General features: G+C 38.2%; 1 protein-coding gene across 6 annotated transcripts in view; it reads right to left on the bottom strand.

Moving 5' to 3' along the window:
• Positions 1 to 23,018, bottom strand: part of PTPN3 (protein tyrosine phosphatase non-receptor type 3) — a 160,104-nt gene that overhangs the window by 81,280 nt on the left and 55,806 nt on the right. For 5 of the 6 annotated variants that reach the window (XM_072034894.1, XM_027451801.3, XM_072034895.1 and 2 more), the window contains 4 exons: positions 11,609 to 11,763; positions 1,714 to 1,821; positions 1,544 to 1,601; positions 363 to 441 (listed from right to left, as the gene is read on the bottom strand). In XM_072034894.1, coding sequence (XP_071890995.1) covers positions 363 to 441; positions 1,544 to 1,601; positions 1,714 to 1,821; positions 11,609 to 11,763 — 400 coding nt within the window. The remainder of the gene's footprint in view (positions 1 to 362; positions 442 to 1,543; positions 1,602 to 1,713; positions 1,822 to 11,608; positions 11,764 to 23,018) is intronic. The other variant, XM_027451802.3, reaches the window with a different exon arrangement.

Below are 23,018 nucleotides of genomic sequence, written 5' to 3'. Positions count from 1 at the left end.
GCTTAATCATTCAACTTCCCCATTTTTTAATCATTGCATCTGGTTAATTAAGGGATCAGAAGAGGATGAAAACAATATGCAGCAATAAAGAGTTCAAAAAGGAACCCAACGTGCAAATAAAACAACTGACATCTCTGTAACTGGCTTATACTTCTGCCTGTATTTTGGAATTGCGGGCTGCCTGTAGCAGAAACCATTCATTACAATCATCACATGAAGCTGCTAATTCAAAACACATTTAATACAAAGAATTATACAAGGTTATATTACATAATAAACTGTTAGCTTGCCAGACCGTGGAGGTGGAAGGGAAGGCTTTACACATACTTAGTTTATGGAAGCAAACATCAAACAGAAGTTACCTGGTTTGTTCTTGCTGAAGTGTGTTAGGATCGGGTATAAAAAACCTTACGCGAAAACGAAGGGTGCAGGGAAAACCTCCTAAAATATTTCAGAAGACCAAATCAATTTTCTCTTTAAAAAAAAAAGATATACCCAAGGTTCCTATGTCTAGATTTACAGAAAAGTTATATGAATAACCATATAAAAATCTCCTGTGTTTTTCATGTGGTTTACTTTGAGAGAAGTCTTTCCTGATTCCCCACACCAACTATGAAAAGAAAATATTCTTAAGGATTATGATGCTTTCGTTTAAAGTACTTAGTACATGGTACTTTACATAAAAAGAACTATTTAGCTATCTTTGCTGCTTTGATCTAATAGCTATTAGAAAAGGAAAAAGCAGCAAACATATATGAAGAGTCTCAACCAGGATAATTCTATCTTAATAACAGAAATATAAAATAACAGAAGTTCACCCTGTTAACTTCATGTGTTTTTATTTGAATTTCTACACAATCTCCAGAATACGGTAGAAAGAAAAGAGCTTAAGAGCTGGAAAACAGCTCAAGTTTTCCAGCACAAACTGGGACTGTGTCCTACTACTCCATGTTCTCTAGGCTGCTGTCTGGGCATTATCATGCTGGCTGGCCTGTCCTTAAGCTCTTCCTTCCTCTTGGAAGCATTCTGTACTACCTAAAACTGTTTATAAATGAAACATACTAGAGCAATACATGCATTTGGAAGCACTTTTTTTCTTTTGGTGGTGTTGTTTTGTTTTAGTTTTTCTTTTTCCTTTTTTGCATAAAATTAAGTTGTTGTTTGTTTTTTTTTATTCTACTTGAAACAATAAATTTGTTACACATCCCTCAACGAAATCCCTCTTTCTTATCTTCCATGTAGGGATGAATTTATTGGCACCAAACTGGCTACTGCTTTCATAGCCATGACGTCCAACCGTGCTCAGAAGTGAGGTATAGACACTGACACAGCACAGTTAGTGATCTGTCACGTCCCAATAACTCAGAGAGCAGTAAGAGATGCAGAAAGTTCTATTGAAAAGGCTGACAGAGATGAGACTTGCTCTAAAAGAAAATCTACTATCTGGATGCACTAATTAACAGCAACTTCATTTATTCAATTCATAAGAACATAAAAAAGCTGAACTACACAGCTACAGTTGAGATATAAAAATAGATCTTACCTTTCAACTGTTTCCTAATAGGTTTGTTTGGTTCAAGCCATCGCTGTGAAATGAAAAACTATTAGATAGATTAAAATATTTACAAACAACTGGTGTTTATTTTTATATATGTGTGTATGTATATATATGCACATATATATACACACACATTTATTATTTACTATACTTACAGGTGAATCTACCGACGTTTCATTTTGCTGTAAACCAAAATATTCTTTCTCTGTCACACCCAGCTGGTTATAGGTCATATCCAACAGAATCTGACCAGTGTCTTGTTTCTGAAAGCAAGAAAAGTTCAGAAGTGAAACTCTGCAACACTTACACACCTTAATATACAATTGATTTAAATAAGTTTTATTAAATAAACAAACTCTGCAACATTTACACACTGTAATATACAATTTAAATAAGTTTTATTAAAAAAATAAACAACTTGTGAATAAAAATACCTGCTAATTCCTTGGTTCAAAGTTTCTCGGCAATAGAAGAACTTTAATTGATAAAAGTTTATTTATTTATTTTTTTTAAAGATATTTTCTTTCCAAAATACATTAGGTACCTGAAATCTCATAATATGAATTGACATGAACTCAGGTCCTTGAGGTCGGTCCCACAACTGCCTTTTATGCAGACCACCTCTGCTCCATCAGCCCTTAGAAGCAATACCCCTTTCTCTGGAGCTGTACCCTGCAATCCTGGCTTGCAGCCACACGGGGCTGCTGCGGCCCCTGATGTCACCACCAAAGCAGCTTTTTCTGTTTCCACATCAGCTTTCGGAAGGGAAAGTTTGTATACACCAGAATAGGGAGAAAAAAAAAAAAAAAAAAAAAAGTAGGAGAAAGCTGTATTCCAGCCATGGGATCCCGGACTTCATTAGCCTGAATTCCCACTCGCCCTGCTACCGTTATGCCACCCCAGCCACCCATCCCGTGGGGTATTCCCACAAAAACTGGTGTAACCGGGAATTCCACGGGACACCCAGATGCACGAGCACAGGGTATTTTCCCTGAAATTACATTAGCATACCTCCGCACCACTGCAGCGTGGCATAGAGATTAACCAGCTTACGTCAAAGCACACCGCTAATCAATGCTGTTAGCACAAATAAACAAACAACACACAAAACCCCTGAACAAAACTGCAACCTTAAAGATGCTAATGTGTACCACAGCTTGCAATGCTGCAATGCATTTTCAGTGTAGTCCTTTATGTACTAAGTTGCTGGGCAGAACGAAACCCAGGACAGTTTGTTTCGCATCCCGTCTATACAAAAGATTATAGACGTAATTTTTTTTTTAATCTTCCTTTTGAATTTTCCGAGTCTTTTTCTTGAAATCAGAAATAAGCTGTACACATGCACAAAAATGACATCAGGGGAAAATTCTTCGGGCTGCGACACAAGCACTTTGTTTAGGAAACCAAAGGGCTTGATGCTTATGCATTCATACATACTTACGCACCACATCTTTGTGGATGGCCCCAGTCTTATTCAGTGTGTGAGAGTGCTCACTTACGTCAAGAACACAATATTTTATTCATTTCTTTTTGTTTAGACCTTGTTTATTATACAACACTCAAGCTCTGCTCAGAAGACAGATTTATCTGCTTTTTGTTGGTTTGGGCCTTTTTTTTTTTTCTTTTTTTTTCTTTCCCCTTTTTACACAGGGCACCAAAGCACTGTAAAAGAGTGCTTTAAATACTAACATATTCCATAGTCTCCCCTTATCTCATAAAAACATTATTCCTATTTAGAAGATTGGAAAGGACCACCAAAAATTCAATCACAAGACACACTCTACTACCTTATTTTGGAGTGCTGAATATTACCTTACACTTACTACCAGAGCTTAGCTACTCACTGCTAGAGCAGAGCTCACGAGCCCCATTGGGATCTGAATGCTCACTATTTCTACACCAGACTCCAGACAAAAGGTAAGGTACCAGGAAAACAACGACTGTCCTCCTATGAGAAGCTGTGCCTAATTTTCTGGAGCAAAGTCCCCTAAGAAGAAACCAATGTAGGCAATGCTTCGCTGTCGTGTATGAGACTACCTTTTCTCCCTCCAGCAGTCTCCCACCTTGCTTAACTTCTGCAGCAAACAGAGGAAGCCTTGCAATAGCTGCAAGTCAAACCAAGTCAGTGACTGTGCTGCCAAACGCTGCAGCTCTGTCCTCTCTCCCTTTTCCCAAGCTGCACATTCCCACTCCCCACTTTCTAATGTCCCATGGGACATTCAAATCAGCATCAATCAAAACCATTTTTTTTTTTCTGAAATAGCATACTCAGATTTAAACCCAGAATAAAAACTGTGGCATCTCATTCCATATTCATTTCATCTCTATTCATTTGCCTGTTGTTTGTTTTTTTTTTTTTTTCCTTTTCTTTTTCTTTTTGCTTACAAGAACATTAAAAACTATCAAGTGGCACCACACGACACCTGCATAATTCTGACTTCACATGTCTGGAGCACACTTCTGACACTGAGCAAACTGAGAAATTGATGGCTATTCTGTGACCAAACGCAGTCATTACTCGGGATGACACACACACTTGAATCAAGAGTTCAGGAATCTTGGGTTTTGTTACAAGCAGGGCAGAAGACAACTACCGTGGGCAGACTCTACTGCTAATTTTCTCTGTAAACTCAAACACTTCTGACTCCTGTTCCTCACAACACCATTACCTCCTAGTTCCTTTCTCATTTTTAACACTTCTAGTTCTTCAACACGATTCAAATGCCTTCCTCTTCTCTATCCCCACCTTCTCACAGTGGTCTACCTCTTTTTCTGTGCCACACAGGAAATGCTAAGCACACTTTTACTGCTTCCCTTTAAAAGTAAGCTCCCTGTTTCTCTATTCTGAATCCTAAACCCACCTGCTCAGCATTAACAGCAGCCACCAGTATTTTCTTCTACCTACCTAGCATTCCCTCCTCCTCCTCCTCCTCCCCATCTTCTTTCACAAGCAGTCATCAACACCACTTTTCTGTAGCTTCAATCCTAGCTCTCTGGTATCAAAGGCAGAAATTTTCTTCCACAGTGCCTAGATGAAGCACTCACTCCCTAAATCTAAGCCAAGTACAAGAAGTCACCTTCAACTGTTAAAATCTTTTCCAGTTGTCAAAATTCCTGCATCTGAATGTTTTTATTTTATTTTTTTCCTGAAGAAACCCTGTATTTACACAGCTTTTGCTTTGTTTTAAGAAACAGACTAATTATTTTGCAGCCTATATATCTACAAGATACCCACACAGCTCATGCTGCATTATCTTCAGTCTATTTTGCACATTTACAATTTTCAGATCTGGGTGTAAAGTGAGGCAGGCTAAGTACGTCACATCACTGCTTCTGAATTTCGACATCCATTCCAATCGATGGTCCAAAGCCACATAGGACTCTACCTAGTGTTGAGTGCATAAAAACATAAAATATTTTTACTCCTCTCCTCCATGGGCAGAGGACAAAACAACACGAACACCACTCAGCTGAATTGGATATTAGGACCAAGTTCTTAACCCCACGAATCATTACAGCAAGTAGTTAAGACATTAATAAAGCTCTTCCCTTCCTACAAGGAGGTAAAAACTTATGCACGCTGTAACAGTACTCAAGGGTGAAACAGCACAAGATCCTGAGATGGTTTCTTGTCTCTGCTCTGAAAGAAGTTTCCATTTATTTAATCTTTCTGACATTCCTTATTCTGCTGTTAAAAGTTTTGCATTAAACACCTCATAACTACACATTATTCAGTCCATTTAAATCTGTTTTGAAACATATTTCACCTCATGCTGGACAGGTCAAAATTAATATTTAAAGATTATACCTGTTACAGTCTGCCTGTGCCACAACATGAATTCCCTAAATACAGCTGGAAATTATTAGCCAACTTCAAATCTCGTAGCTTACTAAAAATTCAAGAGAAAGAACCCCTTCATTATTTTTTAACTTCAAGTACTGCCTAGCAGCTTGTATGATCAAAGATTCACTGTCCTAAGAACTGCATAAACATCATGTAAATGAAGACTTAGCTCTTTGGAGTGGAAGGGTAAATACGCAAATCATCCTTTTCAGCTCGTTACCTTCCATAGAGTAACCTGTACAAAGCAACACCTTCAGAGGACAGTGCAACACACCTCCCTGTTTCCTTTGCAAGAGCTTTGCCCCATTTTCTGGCAATGACAAGCTCACAATTAAGCCTCTCCTACGCTTTTGCAAATTCAGCCTCACTACATACACAATGCCCACTGCTCCTCACGTGTTGTTTCAGGTCATCCTTTCTTGATTTAGGCCTTTAACACACATTCACCACTAACAGCCTTTGGTCCCTATATGCCTAAGAACTAGAACAAAGCGCTACACTTTTTTCCAGTGTCCACACTGATTCTACACACTGCTAGTTTATTTGCTCTTCTGCTAACAATGCCCTTTCCTCCTGTTGGAAATTATTTACTTACCTAATGCCCTTATTTAGAGCATGCAAGATTTTGTTTAGCTAAAATAAACAGAACAGCCTGTTCTTTTCTCAGGTCCCGACTTCTGCAGAGCATCCTAGTTGTCCCTTCCATGCCTGCCCAAGCTGAAACTTGCCTTTTTTTGTCTGCTTGTGGATCTGCACATGACTTTCCATGGAAGCTGGTTCCAATGCCAAGACTAACACTGCTACCACTTCCTCGACATTGGCTCAAAGCTCCTGCCTGATGCACAGTAGCACTCACCTTTTTCACAGCCACAACAGAAGTAGTTCAGTCTGGAAACTACCAATGTTTTCCTCCTCAATTGTTTACAACTGAAAACTAAGCTTGAACAAACAAAAAAATAAAGCAGCCCACATTAAATACTTCTCAGGAAAGCTATTACTTTATACCATTGATTTTTTCCTGCTGCATTACTCATTTTTCACGGTTACCTGTCTACTACATCATACTCCTATTTCTTTTTGTTTGTTTGTTGGGTTGGGTTGGTTTTTAAATAAGGCCATGAACCTTACTTTTTGGTTTACTGAAAAAATTTCATAGCAACATGTTAAAGAAATTTATCAGTCGGTAACTCCACTGGTAATGTCCTTACACAGCTTAACATCTCTCTTTTCAGCAGGAACTACTGGCACCTCTTGAGCCAACTCCTTGCCCGTCCCATAACACTGCTAGATTCCCTACACTACAGCTCAGTATTTTCCTTTATAAAGGTCACACAAAATAAGTTATCTAAGCCCACAGAGCATTGACTCACTGCATTTTCTTTGTCTCAAAAATGATTTTGTTTGTTAAACACATATGAAGTTTGTTGTGCCAGATCTAACTTTGGAAATATCTCCCCTGCACAAATTCTTTCCTTCAGCATTTATTACGAAGTCAGGCACCCTGAAGGGATCAGACTAACAAGCCTGCAGTAGGTCAGATCACTTTCTCACTGTCCTCAAAGTCATCAAGTTTCATACTGTCTTATTGTTTTCCAGACACAGAGTAGCCTGATCTGCTTCAACATAAAACTAAATATTTGTTGCTAGCCTGAAATTTCATACAGTAACTCTTTCAATATGCAGGGATGCAGATTAGCACCAACCTCTCCTGTGTTACCAAACAATGGAAGTAGGAAAAGTTAGTGATGAAGATGCTACACATCTGTATTGTTGCAGTTTAGTAAGAGCGGCTTAAAATTTTAATTCACACCCACAGCCAAAAAGAACCTTTAAGAGAACCTCTGCTCATTATTTTAAACATATCAATACCAATTGTTGATGATAACTGTAACAGTCGTGTTCCTTCTCAAAATCCTGAAAGGAGGAACTTGATTGGGAAGGTACAGAAAAACCACCAATCCTCACCGTTTGCATTTCAAGTCATACAACTTCTAGTTATTACCACCAAATCATTGTATTTCTAGAAGAAAACCTTATTTCTAGAAGGAAGCCAAATACCTTAAAAGCAGAAATCACAGGCACTAAAAACAAAAGCATCAACTGTGCTTTAGAAAGATAATACAACACAGAGATTATTCGACACTATGTTTCAGCCTTTCCCAAAAGTCAGTTTGCTGGAAATTTAGACGCATAGCTCCCAAGTAGTCATTCCTGGTAAATGAGTCAAAGTAGAGCAATAATGGAAAATTCCTGTATGTTTACACCAAAAGCTGCAAACAGATCTGCATTATTGCTCAATATATACCTATTTATCACACCCAAACATGGTATGTGAGCACATTCTGTATGTATTAGAATGACAAATAACATTTTCCTCATGTGAAGACAGTCATAAGTTCAGAGACAAATGAATTAACCTTATCACAAAATTCAAACACATGACATTTATTTGAAAGCTTCAAGAAAACTTGAATATAATCAGATACAACATTCCATGTGAAGTGCAGTCAAGCCCTGGTCTCAAATATTTCCAAATTTTAGTTTACATGCACCTTCTATTCTTTGGGTGGACTTTGGACATGTTCCATCTAAATACTGAAACACATGATGGAGGAAAGACAAGACAGGCCATTTCAGCCTGGCAGAATTAACATACAACTTCCTTTGGAATGTAAGCCAAGAAGCAAAATGTGAACTTTCTTGATAAAGATGACCTAAGAACAGTACATACCACAAGTTATATTAACTTTTTGTGATACCATCAATATAAATTTCTCATTCACCACGTATAAGCTCCTTCAAATAAAAACAATGAACAATAAAGGCTATCATTCCACTACCATGCCAAAAACAAAATATAAAAGAAAAAAATGTTTCTCTTGAAATTATATTTTCCTTTTCAGCTGGCCAAGCTACCAACATTCTTTAGTATAAGAGCTTAATTAGAACAAACTCAAAGAAATCAAATTAAGCAACTATCTCGAGGTTTCTCAGTAATCAAAGTCCCTCCCACAAGGAAAAAACATCTTTGTCCTTCCACTGCCCCATTTTAGAATGGCTGGATTTTGTTCACATTGTTACAGGTACAACCATTTGGAAAAGTCCCATGTAGCAGAATGACAGAGACACCTACAGTTACGATTTGGAAAGTTTTCTAAGCCCATGCAGTTTACCAACAAAGACTGAGGAAATTCAACTGTGGAGGCATCCAGTTGCTACAGAATGTAGAAAAAAAGTCAGCTCTGTTCTCCTTGTTCTCCAGAACGTTCAATATTTGGTGGTACCATGAATATCAAGACATTAACTTCCCTACTAGTTCAAAATTTCAAAATACATAAATTCTTATTTTCAGTGTGTGAATAGGTTGACAGCTTAGACTATTAAATTTAATACAAAGGTGATAAATTCAAATTCACTTCAAATTCATTAGTCTTGGGCATTTGTTCAGTGCCAGTGAGACATTAGAAATTACAACCTCAAGATACCTATTTGCTTAAACTCAAAGCAAGTTTCTCTTGAGTTACTTCTTACCCTTGATATTTTTTTTTGATGTTTATTCCTCTCTATAATATTTATATGCCTTTGAAAGAAATCCTCTTGCAGGAAGAATTCTGTGTTCAGATAACTGCTACGTGACAAAACAACGTTCAATATTTTTCAGTTTGTTGCCATTAGAATTGGAGGAGTCTTTAATTCCACTTTGACTATTTCATGAAGGAAAGCCAAGATTTCTTAGGCTTTAGACTTAGCCTAAAGTCTGCCTTTCCCCATTCACTTTCTGCTACTTGTAGTTGAAACATACCTACATCTACAAATGCAAGGCGTACTTACATATTTGTGAATATTAGCCTAATATTCATACATTGACACATCTATCTTAATACATCCAAACTCAGAGCTTTCATAAATCACTGTGAGGTACCCCTAGCCCACAAACTAGCCCTGAAAATTTCCCACTCTTTGTTTTTCACTAATATACTGAAGTGCTTTGCTCACAGGCATTAAAACAAATGGTGCTGGCCGTGAAAATAACAACACACACACAAACTTCACGAAGCTGAATTTGTCTGTTGATATAATCAGAACTCAAATATGAGTTTTCAGCAGCTGGCTTCCAGTCCTATTCAGAGCTGGACTTTGTGACACAATCAGAGAGTAGCAAAGCCTGCCCTGAGGCAGGCCTCAAGGTCAGGTAATCAGGAAGGGCAGGCCTGACAGATGAGTACAGACTCCCCCAGAGCTGGTAGGGGAGCTCAGTACTGCGAGGACATTAATCTTCGTGAAACCTCGTCCTTGCACTAACACACAACCTAGCGAGGTAGCCACACTCCTTGCTTCTTTGCGATGAAGGGTCCTGTGCTGCCCTCAGGGCAGCTCAGCATTACAGTGGCGGGGAAGGAGGCCCTTCTGACTGCTGGATCAAGCAGACAACCAGCGGGGACACCCCGCGGCTACGCTCGAGGCAGGGAGATGAATTAGCTGGGCCCAGAGGTTCACAACAGTTTTGATCTTTTGTACAGAATTCACTGCTTAAAGGATGAAACAAGAAGCACAAAGTTCAGGTGCACGGTGCTACATTTCATCAGGCCAAGAGCTAACCCTGAAGCTCTGTAAACAACTGCTTACAGGGAAGAGTACACTATTATCAAAAGTAGTAATTCCTAATTTTTCAAAGGTCCTTGTACATGGACCTTTGTCCCTTGTACATGGGACAAGAAATTTATGCCAAGTCCAGTCACAACTGACAGACAAGGCAATCTTATAGGGCATGCTGGAAATGAACAATTAAAATTTTCTATTAGTTTTCTGCTGCTTCTCTTATATTCCTACCTCCCCCCAGCATCCTACTCCCCACGGTTAGCTACTATTACATTTATATACATATATACACACACACATATACACATACACATAAATGTGCATGTACACCTACATATACATTTTACATATAAATCTACGTGCGTATATATAACATACATATACTAATACATATGCTTATCTATACAAAATATATACTAAAATATTTGACTAATTCTGAGTGTTTTGGAATGTAAGCTATTAGACTGAAAATAATTTGTTTGGCTAGCAAATTATTTTTCTTTCGATAAACATCCAGACAGAATTCAGAAATAAAATGAGTCTGCAAAGCGAATTGTAACAACACTTTGGAAAATACTGTTTTCAAATGAGGCTTTGAGAATCCTGTAGGAATGCATGCCATAATTTAGAGAAATGCAGCAATGGAGTTTCCTCATAAAAACCCTTAACTTCTCAGCCTGGGTAAACTGGACAAAGGAAGCATCATATGTGCAAGTTCACACTATACTTTAGGTCAGTTTTTCCTGCACAGTCAAATAATTCTACTGAAAACTGATTGAAGAGTTAAGGTGATTCCTTTGTTTTCATCTAGAAATGAAACAACACCTTTAATCAGTAAGAAGGGTTATGAAACTAAATATTTACAAAATGAAGTAGTGTTCTATCTGTACAACTGCATTATATTAGCTGCTTTCCCAATACAGATATTCCAGTAAAATTCTGTAGCATAAACTTGTCTCAGCAGTTGGACTTGATCTTTGCAAGTCCCTTCCAACTGTACTACTCTACAGTAAGTTCTATTAGCCTGTCCAAAATTTCCAACATCCTCCATCCCCTTTCCCACTCTGCTCCCCTAAAAAATAAACCAATAAAAAGAACACATTGAAGCACAACAGACTGACCTGTCCTACTAAGCCATGCTGTCTTCCCTACTTGCGTGATCTTTGTATTTCAGAAAACATGTAATGACCTCACTATGTTAATTTACATTTACAATTTACCTCCTTTTAGCATTACTCATCCTTTGCTGACAGAAAAGAAATAGTACATCCAAATTTGCGATTCCCCTTTAGATACAAATTACTTATTCACAGCTGATCATGATAATTTTATCTGCTTCTCAGGGATTCCTATGCTATGTAGAAGACCATTTTCCAGATACAATCTGCTTGATGTGATTTTATGACTCTTCAGTCAGTTGACTTTAGAGAAAATTAAAACATAGCTTCATAAATCTATTTCATAACCAGTAACTCTGCAATTTTGAAATGACAAAGATATACCTTCAACATTGTACAGAAATCCCATACCTCAGGGTCCCACAATTGACCTTCAGCTTTCAAACAAATACTTATGGATTTAAAAAATATATAGTTTTCCAAACTTACATTGACTTTGAAGCTTTGTATTGAGCCATCCAAAAAGTGAACGTTGCAGGTTATCTCTGATCGGGTTTTCTCTTTTGGTAGTTCTGATGCTCGTATGTTATTTATCCTCCCACCTAAGGCTCGTAAACGGGAGTTCATAACTATTGCTGAATAACCTATAAAACAAAAAATACATTTAATAACAGTTCTTACAATTCACTAATATTTCACCAATACTTTTCTAAGAAACCCACAAGATGAAGGCCTCATTACACCCCAAATACTTAGAGTAACAGAATTAATTTTGAATTTTTGAATTAATTTGAATTAATAAGGAAAAAAAAAAGCACCTACTATAAAACAGATAGACAATGTTAAGGAAATTTTCTACCATCTGTACCTAGTAAATTCATCGCCTCTGTATAATATCCTACATATTTCTATATTTACCAAACAAGTTTTACTACAGGAAAACATTTCTTTCTATTCTAAATTCTAACTCGATTTAATGCAGATCACATTCTGTCAAGTAGCATTTTGTTACAGGAACACACACACAGACCATATGTATGGCAACCAGAATTAACGATAAAAACATGTCAATATTTTACAGCCTACCATGCATAAATTCATGAAGCCAGAAATCTACATCCAAGAAGAACAGCCCACAAAAAATGTGTTTTGTTTTTTTTTTTTCTCCTTGGAAAAATCTTTCAGAACACTCAAACTCTGAAAACCATACTTTTCACAAATGCAAATGAAAAAGAAAAAAAAGGAAACATTCACCAAAATAAACAATGAATTAAATACAGTCAAGCCCGTAAACATTTCAAGACTCTCTCCACTAGATCAGTTTACCAATTAACATCACAACATATAAAGCCAGTTGGCAAGCGAAGCTGAGGATAGTTTTCCAGGTTAATTACCATACCAATTACCGAGTCATACCTCACTTATTAGAGGCTAGCTACAAAAAGACTTGCATAATGTGTTTCCTAGACAGCTGGCCAAGCTAGACAGGACCAATGTCAGGACTATTTTGGAATCTCCCCTTGTTTGTCTGTCTGCCTGTAAAACATAGACTGACTTTTCTTTAAAACAGCTAAAAAAAATGAACTTGTCAGAATAAAATTACTTAAAATTCTGAAACACCATATCTACTCACACATCCCTGTGAAAAGTAAACGTGAAAGGCATGAAATTTTAGAGGCATGAAATTTTACCAAAGGCAACAAAAACAATGCAACGATCCTTCTTCGTATAACAATGTATAATCTGTACTTAGAAGTAGCTCAAACAAATCCTTCTCAGAAAAAAAAAAAAAAAAAAAAAAAAAAGCTGAAAATTCACAAGTCAGACATTCAATGAGTACTCATACTTTTTGGGGGTCAGCCAATTCATAGTTTGCTATTGTTTATTTCCTAAAATCTAAACTGTATGTAAATTGCCAAGACTGATTTATTTAGCCAGCACATTGCATTTTTTCCTGGCAGTTCGACAATATTTTCCTCTCACTCTTTCCCAGACATGATTTCTTTTGGTTTGTTTCTTTAAGGAGGGAAAAAAAGGAGGAGGTGATCTTCAGGTGAATTCTGAACAATGTCTCCATATAAAACACTATACACTCCTATTGCTTTGAAATTGCTCTTGATATTGATGTATCAGTGTACTATGATTAAATGCAGATTGTTTTTTGTTTTGTTTTGTTTTGTTTCAATCCAGAAAATGGACAGTCTTATTCAGGAATGGTTGTTGCTGAAGAAAACATGCAGTTACCTAATTATCAATGGCATACAAAAAGGTGAAGGCATATTGAACCTTCATTCTCATATTCTTTATGAGAAGAATAAAGTTTCTAGAAGTTTTAAGTTTCTAACGTTTTCAGCTATTTATTCATCACGGTGTTCCTCTTTTACCAAAAAGCCAGGTGACTGCACAAACTATACCAACACTGTCTCCTCCCCCTTCCATGCTCAGAGGTCAAAAACGTTTCACTTGCAGGAAGAGACACAGAATCACAGAATCGTTCAGGTTGGAAAAGTCCTCCAAGATCACCTGGTCCAACCATCACCCTACCACCAATGTCACCCACTAAACCATGTCCCTAAGCATCACATCCAGCCTTTCCTGGTACACCCCCACGGACAGTGACTTCACCACCTCCCTGGGCAACCCATTCCAATGCCTGACTGCTCTTTCTGAGAAGAAATATCTCCAAATTTCCAACCTGAAACTACACCTACCAGCTAACCCACTGATGGGAGAAAATGTTTGTATCCTTTGGTCCAGCCCCTGGACAAGGAGCAGCTTTCTGCAAGCCAAGTACAGAGCGGATGGCAGCCTCTGCTGGGGTTGGGCTTTTTTGCTACTCAGGGAAGAAAAAAGGACTAATCTACCCAAATAAACAAATAAATAATATTATTTAACTGCCTGTGCACGACTGTACATAAGATTACAAGTCACTTCCTATCAAGGTGCCCCTGCAGAAAGCCTAGCAAGTCAGCTGGATGGCTTAGCCCATACATCAGGTAGATTTGTGAGACTAGGCTTCGTTTTTGGACTATGGTCTCCTATGCCTTTTCTAAATTAATCCCCTATATGTCTCGTCTCCATATGTATTAACCTTTACACAAAATTCATCCACTGTCCACACTAAATTGCAACACACTCCCTAAATCCAAGCCCACGTTTTGTCCAATACTGCCTCCTAGACACAAGAGATGAGAGGAATTCCACCTTCAAGCTGTCTGCAACAAGAATAAAAGCCATTTTGAAGGCTTTCGCAAAATTTTTAATTAAACAGATTTTTTAACTCTACTGAGAACGTCCAATATGTGTTCTCACAACTTCCACGTCTCTCCTCCAACGAGCCAGACCTGCTCTTTTCTGTGCCACAAACCTGTTAATCCGTCTCCAAGCATCCATGGCAGGTAGCCAGGAGCTAACAGTAACACTTCCTCGCATACTGCTACTTGTTGTCAAATCACAGAGGTGCTTGCTTTAAGACTGAAGTTACAGATGGTTTTTATGCTACTTGTTAACAGTCTCATACCTTTATGGTTGAGAGCTTCACGAAAGATTTGTTTCCCATCTTTAGGTTATATGCTCGATACCCCAAGTGAAAAAGCAACTTGGAAATTTCAGCATGAGAAATGTAAAGCTTCTAGCACGACCCGCGTTGCATCGAGTTCACGAATGAAAACTTGGGATTTTTCTTTACTTCTTTTTAGTACTTTCATGCAAAGTGAAGTCAGTAACGCAGGCGGAGCTCCCAGCCTGTGTCTCCAGCCGGGGCTGTCCTTGGCAGAAACAGCCAAGCACAGAGGCCGTGCCAAGAGCGGGATAAGTGGCGGGGTGTTTGGACACCGCAGCCATCAGTCTAGCTGGAGCTCAGACAGCCTAAGCAAGCCCCAGAGAAGTGCCAGCAGCTGGGTGCTCAGGGCACAGAAAGCTGGCCTTTACTTGCCAGCTACGTGTCCTTCAACGTCATTCAGCACAGGAGCTAAAAATTCCCCAGGGAGCTGTTTGACAGGGACCATATAATAGGTATGACTTCGGCACCAGCCTAAGTCATCATGCGTGCCGGAGCTTACTATGCCACTGCAAGTCATTAATGACACAACTTTGTCAGTCCCTGTGCTAAAGGAAAACAGAAGAGAGATGAGCATGAGTTACCAGCACCTGCTCTGCTACTCTGCTTTCATCCAGAATCTGTCTGAAAAAGCTTATTTAAAAAGAATAAAATATAGATTCTGAAAGGCCTGGCTTATCAACCCCAGTGTAATATAAAGCGGTACCTGGAAACATAAAGCAGCAATTGCAGCTGCTTTGGGACAGGCAAAGGGTTCCCGGGATCACAGGCCCAGAGAGCAGGTGACCCCACATGTTATTTTCACATTAAGGTATTAAACAAACATGTGAAATTCTATCCCCTAATCAAATCAGGCAAACAGGAACGAAAAACTTAGCTACAGAAAGAGGTTAATGTGCTCCAAGAGCGTTAAACACATTTCTGAACAAGTCTAGTTATGCATGCCTTCCCCAGGAATTAAGCAGCAGTCGAGCAGAACAAAACAAAAAAAAAAAGTGTTTTCCTTTTCTGCTGTATCAAAGACTGGCTCTTGAACTGACCTTTTCCATGCCAGCTTTTTGTATCTGTACAACTCACTTAGGAACTTGGTGAAGAAACTTACAACCCAATTTTCAGTGCAACCACCCTGAACATGTTTGTTACCAAGGAAATAAATCAAGAACAGCTTTTCTGCTAGTATACTCCAGGAGCTTCTACATAGGCTCACACCACGCATAGCTATGAATGGTTCAGAAGTAACAAATATTCGCTTCCACCACTGCATTAGGTAAATGGGGATATTTCTACTCCTGCCAGTGGGCGCTCATTTTGTTTTTTTTCCCTAGGAGACTGCTGTACCCTAAGTATTCTTTATATACATCACTGAAAACTTACGGTTCCGTGTTGGTCTTCTGAAAACTATCAGTATTACAGAAGGTGGGAATGTCGTTTAGGAAGGGCTTGCACTGCTCACCCACCTGAGAGCACTCAACTGAGAGCAAAGGGAAAAGCAGTAGTACTACAGACATATTTTAATGGCTAAGTCTTGTACACCCTTTCAGTAAGGGTAACACTTTATGGCTACCTATTACTTTATTTGAAAGATGTAATCCCATTAACTTGGTACCACAAAGATGTATAACACCTTTACGGTGTCTCTGCACTGATTTGTAGCTCTTAGACGACCCGTACAAATGCTTTTCAGCATGCATCAGCTTTCCCTATTTGCTGATTAAAATGATTTCCTAAGAAATTCTCAGAAAAACACAACCCTAGAAACCTGAAGTATTTGTCATCTACATTCAAACTCCTCCTCCCTTGTAGTTCAGCATTATTTACACACCTCAGAGCCATATCTACCATCAATGCATCCTAATGAGGGTTATCCAGCCAGCTTTTCTGAGCAGAAGACTGAAGTTTAACTCAACACCTATGAAAACAAGCTTCTGTTTTCACCTTCTGCAGGGAAAACTCTTCCTCTTTTCTACGCTGCCAATATGAAACCCGATGTCTCACCATTAAAATGAAATTCAACTCTGATGTTGCACAAGAAAATCCCATGAGGTGTTTAACTGCAACATGGTATTTGCAAATTTCCTTACAAATCAAGGGGCATAGCTAAAGTCACAACCAAAGTAAAAGATAAGCTTCACTTTGAAGCAATGCGTGCGGGTTAGCACTCACTCCTCATCTGTACTTATTTCCCACAAACTGTGCCTGACATATTGATCATACAATACACAGAAAATCATCTTGGAAGCCAGAAATATCAGGGAGTAAAACTTTGCATCTCTTAGAAAAAAAAAAATAAAAATAAAAGCAATTAAACTATAAATACAGAACAAACAAAATACAGAAGCACAAAAGCTTTAGATGAAGAAGCATTACAGCTTATGGCATAAAAATACTTTCAAATTGAGATACGAAGCATAGGCCACCTGTTGCTGCAGCATCTTTTTACTTAGAACAAGAATAGAGGTCAATACCTCCATCTCCAAAGCAGTAGCTGCAAGTTTTCCAACCATCATTCCTCAGACACACAGCAACATCATTATAATAGAAGCCTTTCACCTCCAAATTGAATTTAAAATTAACATAGAAGATTAAAAGATTCAGCTTTCTTCTATTTACTTCTAGCGGGTAATATCTGTGATGCATTCCAGCACAGCAAAATGATCTGTCTGTCACAAATAGCCAACAGGTATAGCAGAGCATTCTAAGAAAGCTTCCAAAAATTGCAGGAACAAGGTTTCAGTCACTCTGTTATCATATGATTGTATCTTTATTTGCGTATTTAGAATACACTTAAAAGCATTTAGTTTCAATATAGACAGTTACAAGGGGAAAAAAAAGCCTTGATTTTAAAACAAAAAACAAACCACACGTAATTTTGAATATTCTTTCCTATGGCAACTCCTCAAAACTGGAACTTAACTTCATTTTATAGGCCCATAAGTAGACAAACTGGATTGCTCCTATGTCTAGAAATCAGGTACCTACCAGCAGTCCTCTAAGAAGAGGATTTATACATACAGATGAATAAATTTTTAAAATCCCTGCACCACTTCAAGAGGTTCGGTGCTTAATTAGTGCATAAAATTGAGATTTATGAAGTGCTTTGCAAATCTTCCCCACACTTCATTTAAGCTTTCCACTATAACCTATCTCAGGTAAACTCACATTGCGGAGTCTTTTGGAGAGTCCAGCTAAGCTGAAGTCCAGAATCAGCACGACTGTACAGGAATGTCAAAGGTGAACCAGAGGAGGTGGGTGGGAGAGGAAACAGTCATGAGTTTCAATTCCGGCATTGCACTCTATCTTGACTGACATGTCCCTAAGACCCCACTAAGCCAAAAACCATGCTGAAGGTAATACAAGCACTGTGAGAAGCTGCAAATACCTACACAGCACACTAAGCCAGGAAGCCTGAATTCACACCCCTGGTCTGGAAGGACAGCAGGGAGGGACTTGAAGACACTCAAGGCTCTGAAAATACTGAGTAGCTGTAACAAAAAAGGGCTTTGCTCTCTTCAGACTGATTATACATTAATATTGGGTAAGTTACAGAAAGCACAGCTGCACTTACCATGACAGAAGAACAACACTTACTAAGTGAATTACCCTTAAAAAAGGAATATTCATGTCAAGTATAGACCAAGACCGGTTTTAGAGACAAAGGCTCTATTAAAACTTTTCTGAGAATCTTCTTTCTCTTCTCCTCTACCCAAAAGATTTGCATTACTTGTCACCTACAGATTCTTGCCTGCAAAGCCTTAAAACACGTGGATAGCTTCAGGCGTACCAATAGTCCTTGCTGTTAAGAGGACAAAGACTAGCTGGCAATAAAGCAGGACAGGTTGCTATTATAGATTAATAGACATTATTTGGGGAAAAAAAAAAAAAAAAAAAAGATACAACTCCAGAACATGAGCTTTAATATTGTTTGCTACAACATAGGGTCTGGAAATAATGCAAGCTACGACTTAGAGCAAATGCCTAGAAGAGGGAAAAGGTATTTGTAGGAAGAGATAGATGACTTGTATCAATATGAAGGCTGTAGAGCTCAACACATCCACTTAGTCAAAGAGGAGACTGTGAGGTGGTTGAAAACTTGCTGGAAAGTTTTTACATGGGGGAACATGGGGAAGAATTATCACAGCCTCTGCAACGTGTTCAACAGTAAGGCTGCTTATCTGAAAGCTTCATCTTGAAATCAGATAACCTGAAGGTAACTAAATTCTAGAAGAGCTTACTGGTGGAAAACCAATACTGACCATCGATTTCGGTACTCAGGTTCTTAAGCGTCATTTAATTCAACTTCTGAGGCAAACGCTTTGTAAAAAGGATCAAAGTGGATTGTATGAATGACACTTCAAATTTCAGGTCTGTGAATCTGGTCATACCAACCTCACCAATGCCACTCAACATCCGTAGAAATACACCACGCAGCTCAGTCATTGCAGCACCCAGTGTGTCATCTTACACAGCGCGGAGCATTACAGTCAGACCTGAGATACCGGATTAGCAGTAGTCCGACGATACCATCTACTATATGCAGAATGAGTCAGAGAACAAAAACAAACAGGAGGAAAAAGCAATTGAAGTAATTGCAGAGACCTTCTCCCTACACTACCTCAAGTACTATAAAATACGGGTGAGAACGGCAAACATTTGTAACGTTCTCAAATTTCCAGTAGTTTTTATTGCTCGTGTACTAGATCTATACGGTATCCTCCTTGTTTCTTTGTAAAAACTCACCTTTAAAATAACCCCTTAAAACAGCGTGCTCGCTGCAGTAATGGCTGTTGCTCCATTTCCTGCACCATGGGAACTGGAGAAATTCAGGAACTGTATGGCTTCCTCTATAGTCTGCTTCGACTTGAAACACAACCACAGCTCAAAAGAAAAGTAGCTCACAGGCAAAGGCAAGATCTCTCACTCACTTATTTCCTAAATAATGCTTTTTTTGGCTACAAACCATGCTGAATGAAGTCAATTAGAAACTGCAGATCGAAAGTCAAAGTTTGCTTCTCTTAGCTCAGAATGGTCTCACATTAACAACACTGAAGACTAGAAGAAGAAAGCTGAGCCTAAACAGAAGTTGAGCACTGCAGTGCCCAACTATCAGCACTTCTCATAAATAGTTCAGGGTGGACTAAATTACACGAAGGCAACTTTTTGTTAAAACTGTAATATCTAATACAAAGCTGTACCCACACCTACACTATTCAGGTAACCAAATAATGCCATTAGCTTATAATAAATAATGCATGTCCTCAAATCTTCAAAACCAGAGTAGTAAGCGCTCATCATTTAACTTTACAAAGAAAAGCTACTAAAATATTCTGAAAACTCAGGTATCAAGTTAATTAAAACAACAAAAGAAAATTTAAAAAGCCCGCATATTACGTTAGTGGGCAATAAACTGTATTTCATGAAAGTACGGCATGACAAATGAGAATCACTATGTCAATTTTATTGCCAACTACAGTCATCAGAAAACAATTAACTCCACACGTTTACTATGTAAGACATGCTGTTTTGTGACAGAGGACAAGAGTTCAACGTTATTATCCATCAGTTACGAAACTGCTGATCTACATTCAAACACTGTGTTTCCTTTGGTAGTAGTTCTGCAGCATGATGGTTAATAACTACTAGAGAACATATACGTGTATATGTTATGTATACACACACATATACACACACACACACACACACATACATATATATATATATATGGCTTGCAGGTCATACCTCTTACTATGTTGATTCCTACAGGTATTTTAAATAAATAAAAAAAATACAGCTTTCCAAAATCAGAATTTCCTCTCATCGCAACTGCATGTCCAAAATAATTTTTCTGTACATCAACCAGTCCAGTAAAGGACTTCTTTCTACAATTGTTCCCTCTGAGAAACTCATTACATTTTCATGTCAAAACTACAGATAATGCATAATGAAGTCACCAAGCATTTCATTATACTCATCAAAACTGATGTTATTGTACTTTTCATCATCTTTGTTTACAGAAAAAATAAATTTAAACTAATTTAAGCTCTCTCTATATAATACATATTATATATTTATATATATTTATTATTTATTTAATATATATATTATATATATGTATTTTTTAATATATATATTATATATATATAAAAGACAGAAAAAAAGCAAGGTTGTAGACAAAAAGGATAGAAGAGTACATTCAAGTGTCCAAGTTTTATATCTGATGCTGTCACTACAGACATTTTGTGAACAGGTCACTTCTCTTCAAATTGAACATGGATTACAACTGTCCTGTAATTGCCAAAAGCATACTTTTCAACCAAAAAAATTTAAAAAAAAATAAAATAAAAGCATGCTGTAGTTAACTGGCTTATGGAGAAAGTTAAGGGCTTGTTGCTACAGCACCATTAACTGCCACAGCACGACAAAGAACTGAACGTAGCTGAAATCTGCTAATGAATTCTGACAGCAGCGGTGACATGACAGCCCCTGGAAAGCTGGGGGGGAAGAGGAGAACAAAAGCCTTCATCACAACAGGGAGGGTTACTGATGCCACACAAAGCTAACCCTGAAGAGAACAACAGCGGGCTGTGAAGTTCCGCCATACATTGCTACAGCACCTGAGAGATCGCCTGAGTTTACAGGTGGCTGACGTTTCTTTCTCGAGTGGGCATGCTTCAGGATCAAACACACTGCTTCGTAATTCTGTATGAGCTCTCCTGTCACTTGACGAGCGGGATGAAAAGCAAACAGAAAATAAGGAGCAGGAGGTGCAGACTGAGAATATCAACGCGTAGCAGGATGCAACGCCTGCTCTGGTGAAGTTCCCACCTTAGAATAATCCCTTGTTTTCAGTGATGGTCTCTCTCATCTACACGTATAGTCATAAAGCTGTGAAAAGCTTGAAAGTGGTGAGATCTCCAGCTGCCTGAGGTTCGTTTGAAGTATTCAGACATAAAATAAAGAAAGCCACTAGCAGCGATGCCTTCACAAGCTTTATGAAAAAAGACCACAAATATCACCATATTTTTAATGTCCTACAAACACCCAACATCAAGAGGCCCCATAATTTGTAAAAAACAAAATTGCACTGATGCCTTTCATTACTTAAAGATTTATAATACTGCCCAGCCAAACAGTTAGCTAAAACACTTTTATTTTTTTCACAAACCTCAGAAGTAGGCAAGCTGCAGCCACCGAGACAGATGACAAAAGTTTGCTGCTGCAGTTGGTACTAAGCTGATGAACTCGAACAGGTTAAGTAATTTTAAATTACGTGCTAGATTTTGAGCAGTACTCTTGATCCCCAGACAAACCTAAATTCCAGTTCTGCACCGCTATCCAGGATTCTCCACTGATGGTCATTACTCAATCTGCTTCTGAACACAAAACGGGACCGTGTTCCATACAAACTCGGGAAGAAAAAGGTTCCCCATTGGCAACAATAAAACTCTGTCCTTATTTTTTTGCAAGAAAGCACTCCTGTTAGAGAAATGCCCAGACTTCAGAAAAAAATCCTGTCTTGTAAACTGTGTTAATGAACACACAACTCTCCTTAGAATTACTATGAATTATCTTCCTTCATCCAGACTTTTCCCTTAGACCTTAAAATTTCAAACCTCATGGAACTGCTTTCTATAAACTCATGCTTCAAGTGTTTTAAAATCCATGTTCTGCCACAAGCTTTTAAAATATGTTCCCTCAAGCATGACCAAAGACTTCCTATGCTATAAAGCTTACAGCCACAAACGGTCCCCAAATGGATCTAGAGCAAAACACAAGAGTGCTACTGAAAAAAAAAATAGGATAGGAGAATAACCTAACCACAGCAATTCATCTTTTAAAAAGAAGGAAGGACACAAGTGCAAACAAAATTAAAAGGTTATGTTATGGAGGGAACTTAAAACTGCCAACTTGACTTAGATCTGTAAGTACTGGAAAATCTTTCTTTAAGACACTAAAGCTGTGCTTGATTTATCCCACAGGGCTGTTCAAAGCAACAGGAGTTCAGAAGGTTCTGAAGTCTCACAAAGGTATTTTATTTATTTGAGGGAATTACACAAAGTCCTATGTCACAAACTAGAGGAAAGAGCTTGAAAATGTGTTGCAGAAGTCTTGTAACTCAGAGCCAGAAGCACGAGGAAATTAAAACACCTCCTGATACTCTGAACATAAGTTTTATATATTCAGATCTGCAAAACTGAAGGTGTTCATGTTTGAAGCTTACTTGAAGGGGCGGGGGAGAACAACTTCTCCAGAAAGTTTACAGCCACGATGTTTTGTAAGCCTTCAGGAAGAAAAAACAAACTGAGAATTAGAAAAGGCAGCGTAAGAACATCTGTACTTTGT

The sequence above is a fragment of the Anas platyrhynchos genome, chromosome 2 (assembly GCF_047663525.1).
Source record: "Anas platyrhynchos isolate ZD024472 breed Pekin duck chromosome 2, IASCAAS_PekinDuck_T2T, whole genome shotgun sequence".
NCBI classification, from domain to species: domain Eukaryota; kingdom Metazoa; phylum Chordata; class Aves; order Anseriformes; family Anatidae; genus Anas; species Anas platyrhynchos.
This window is presented reverse-complemented; position numbering and strand designations above follow the sequence as displayed.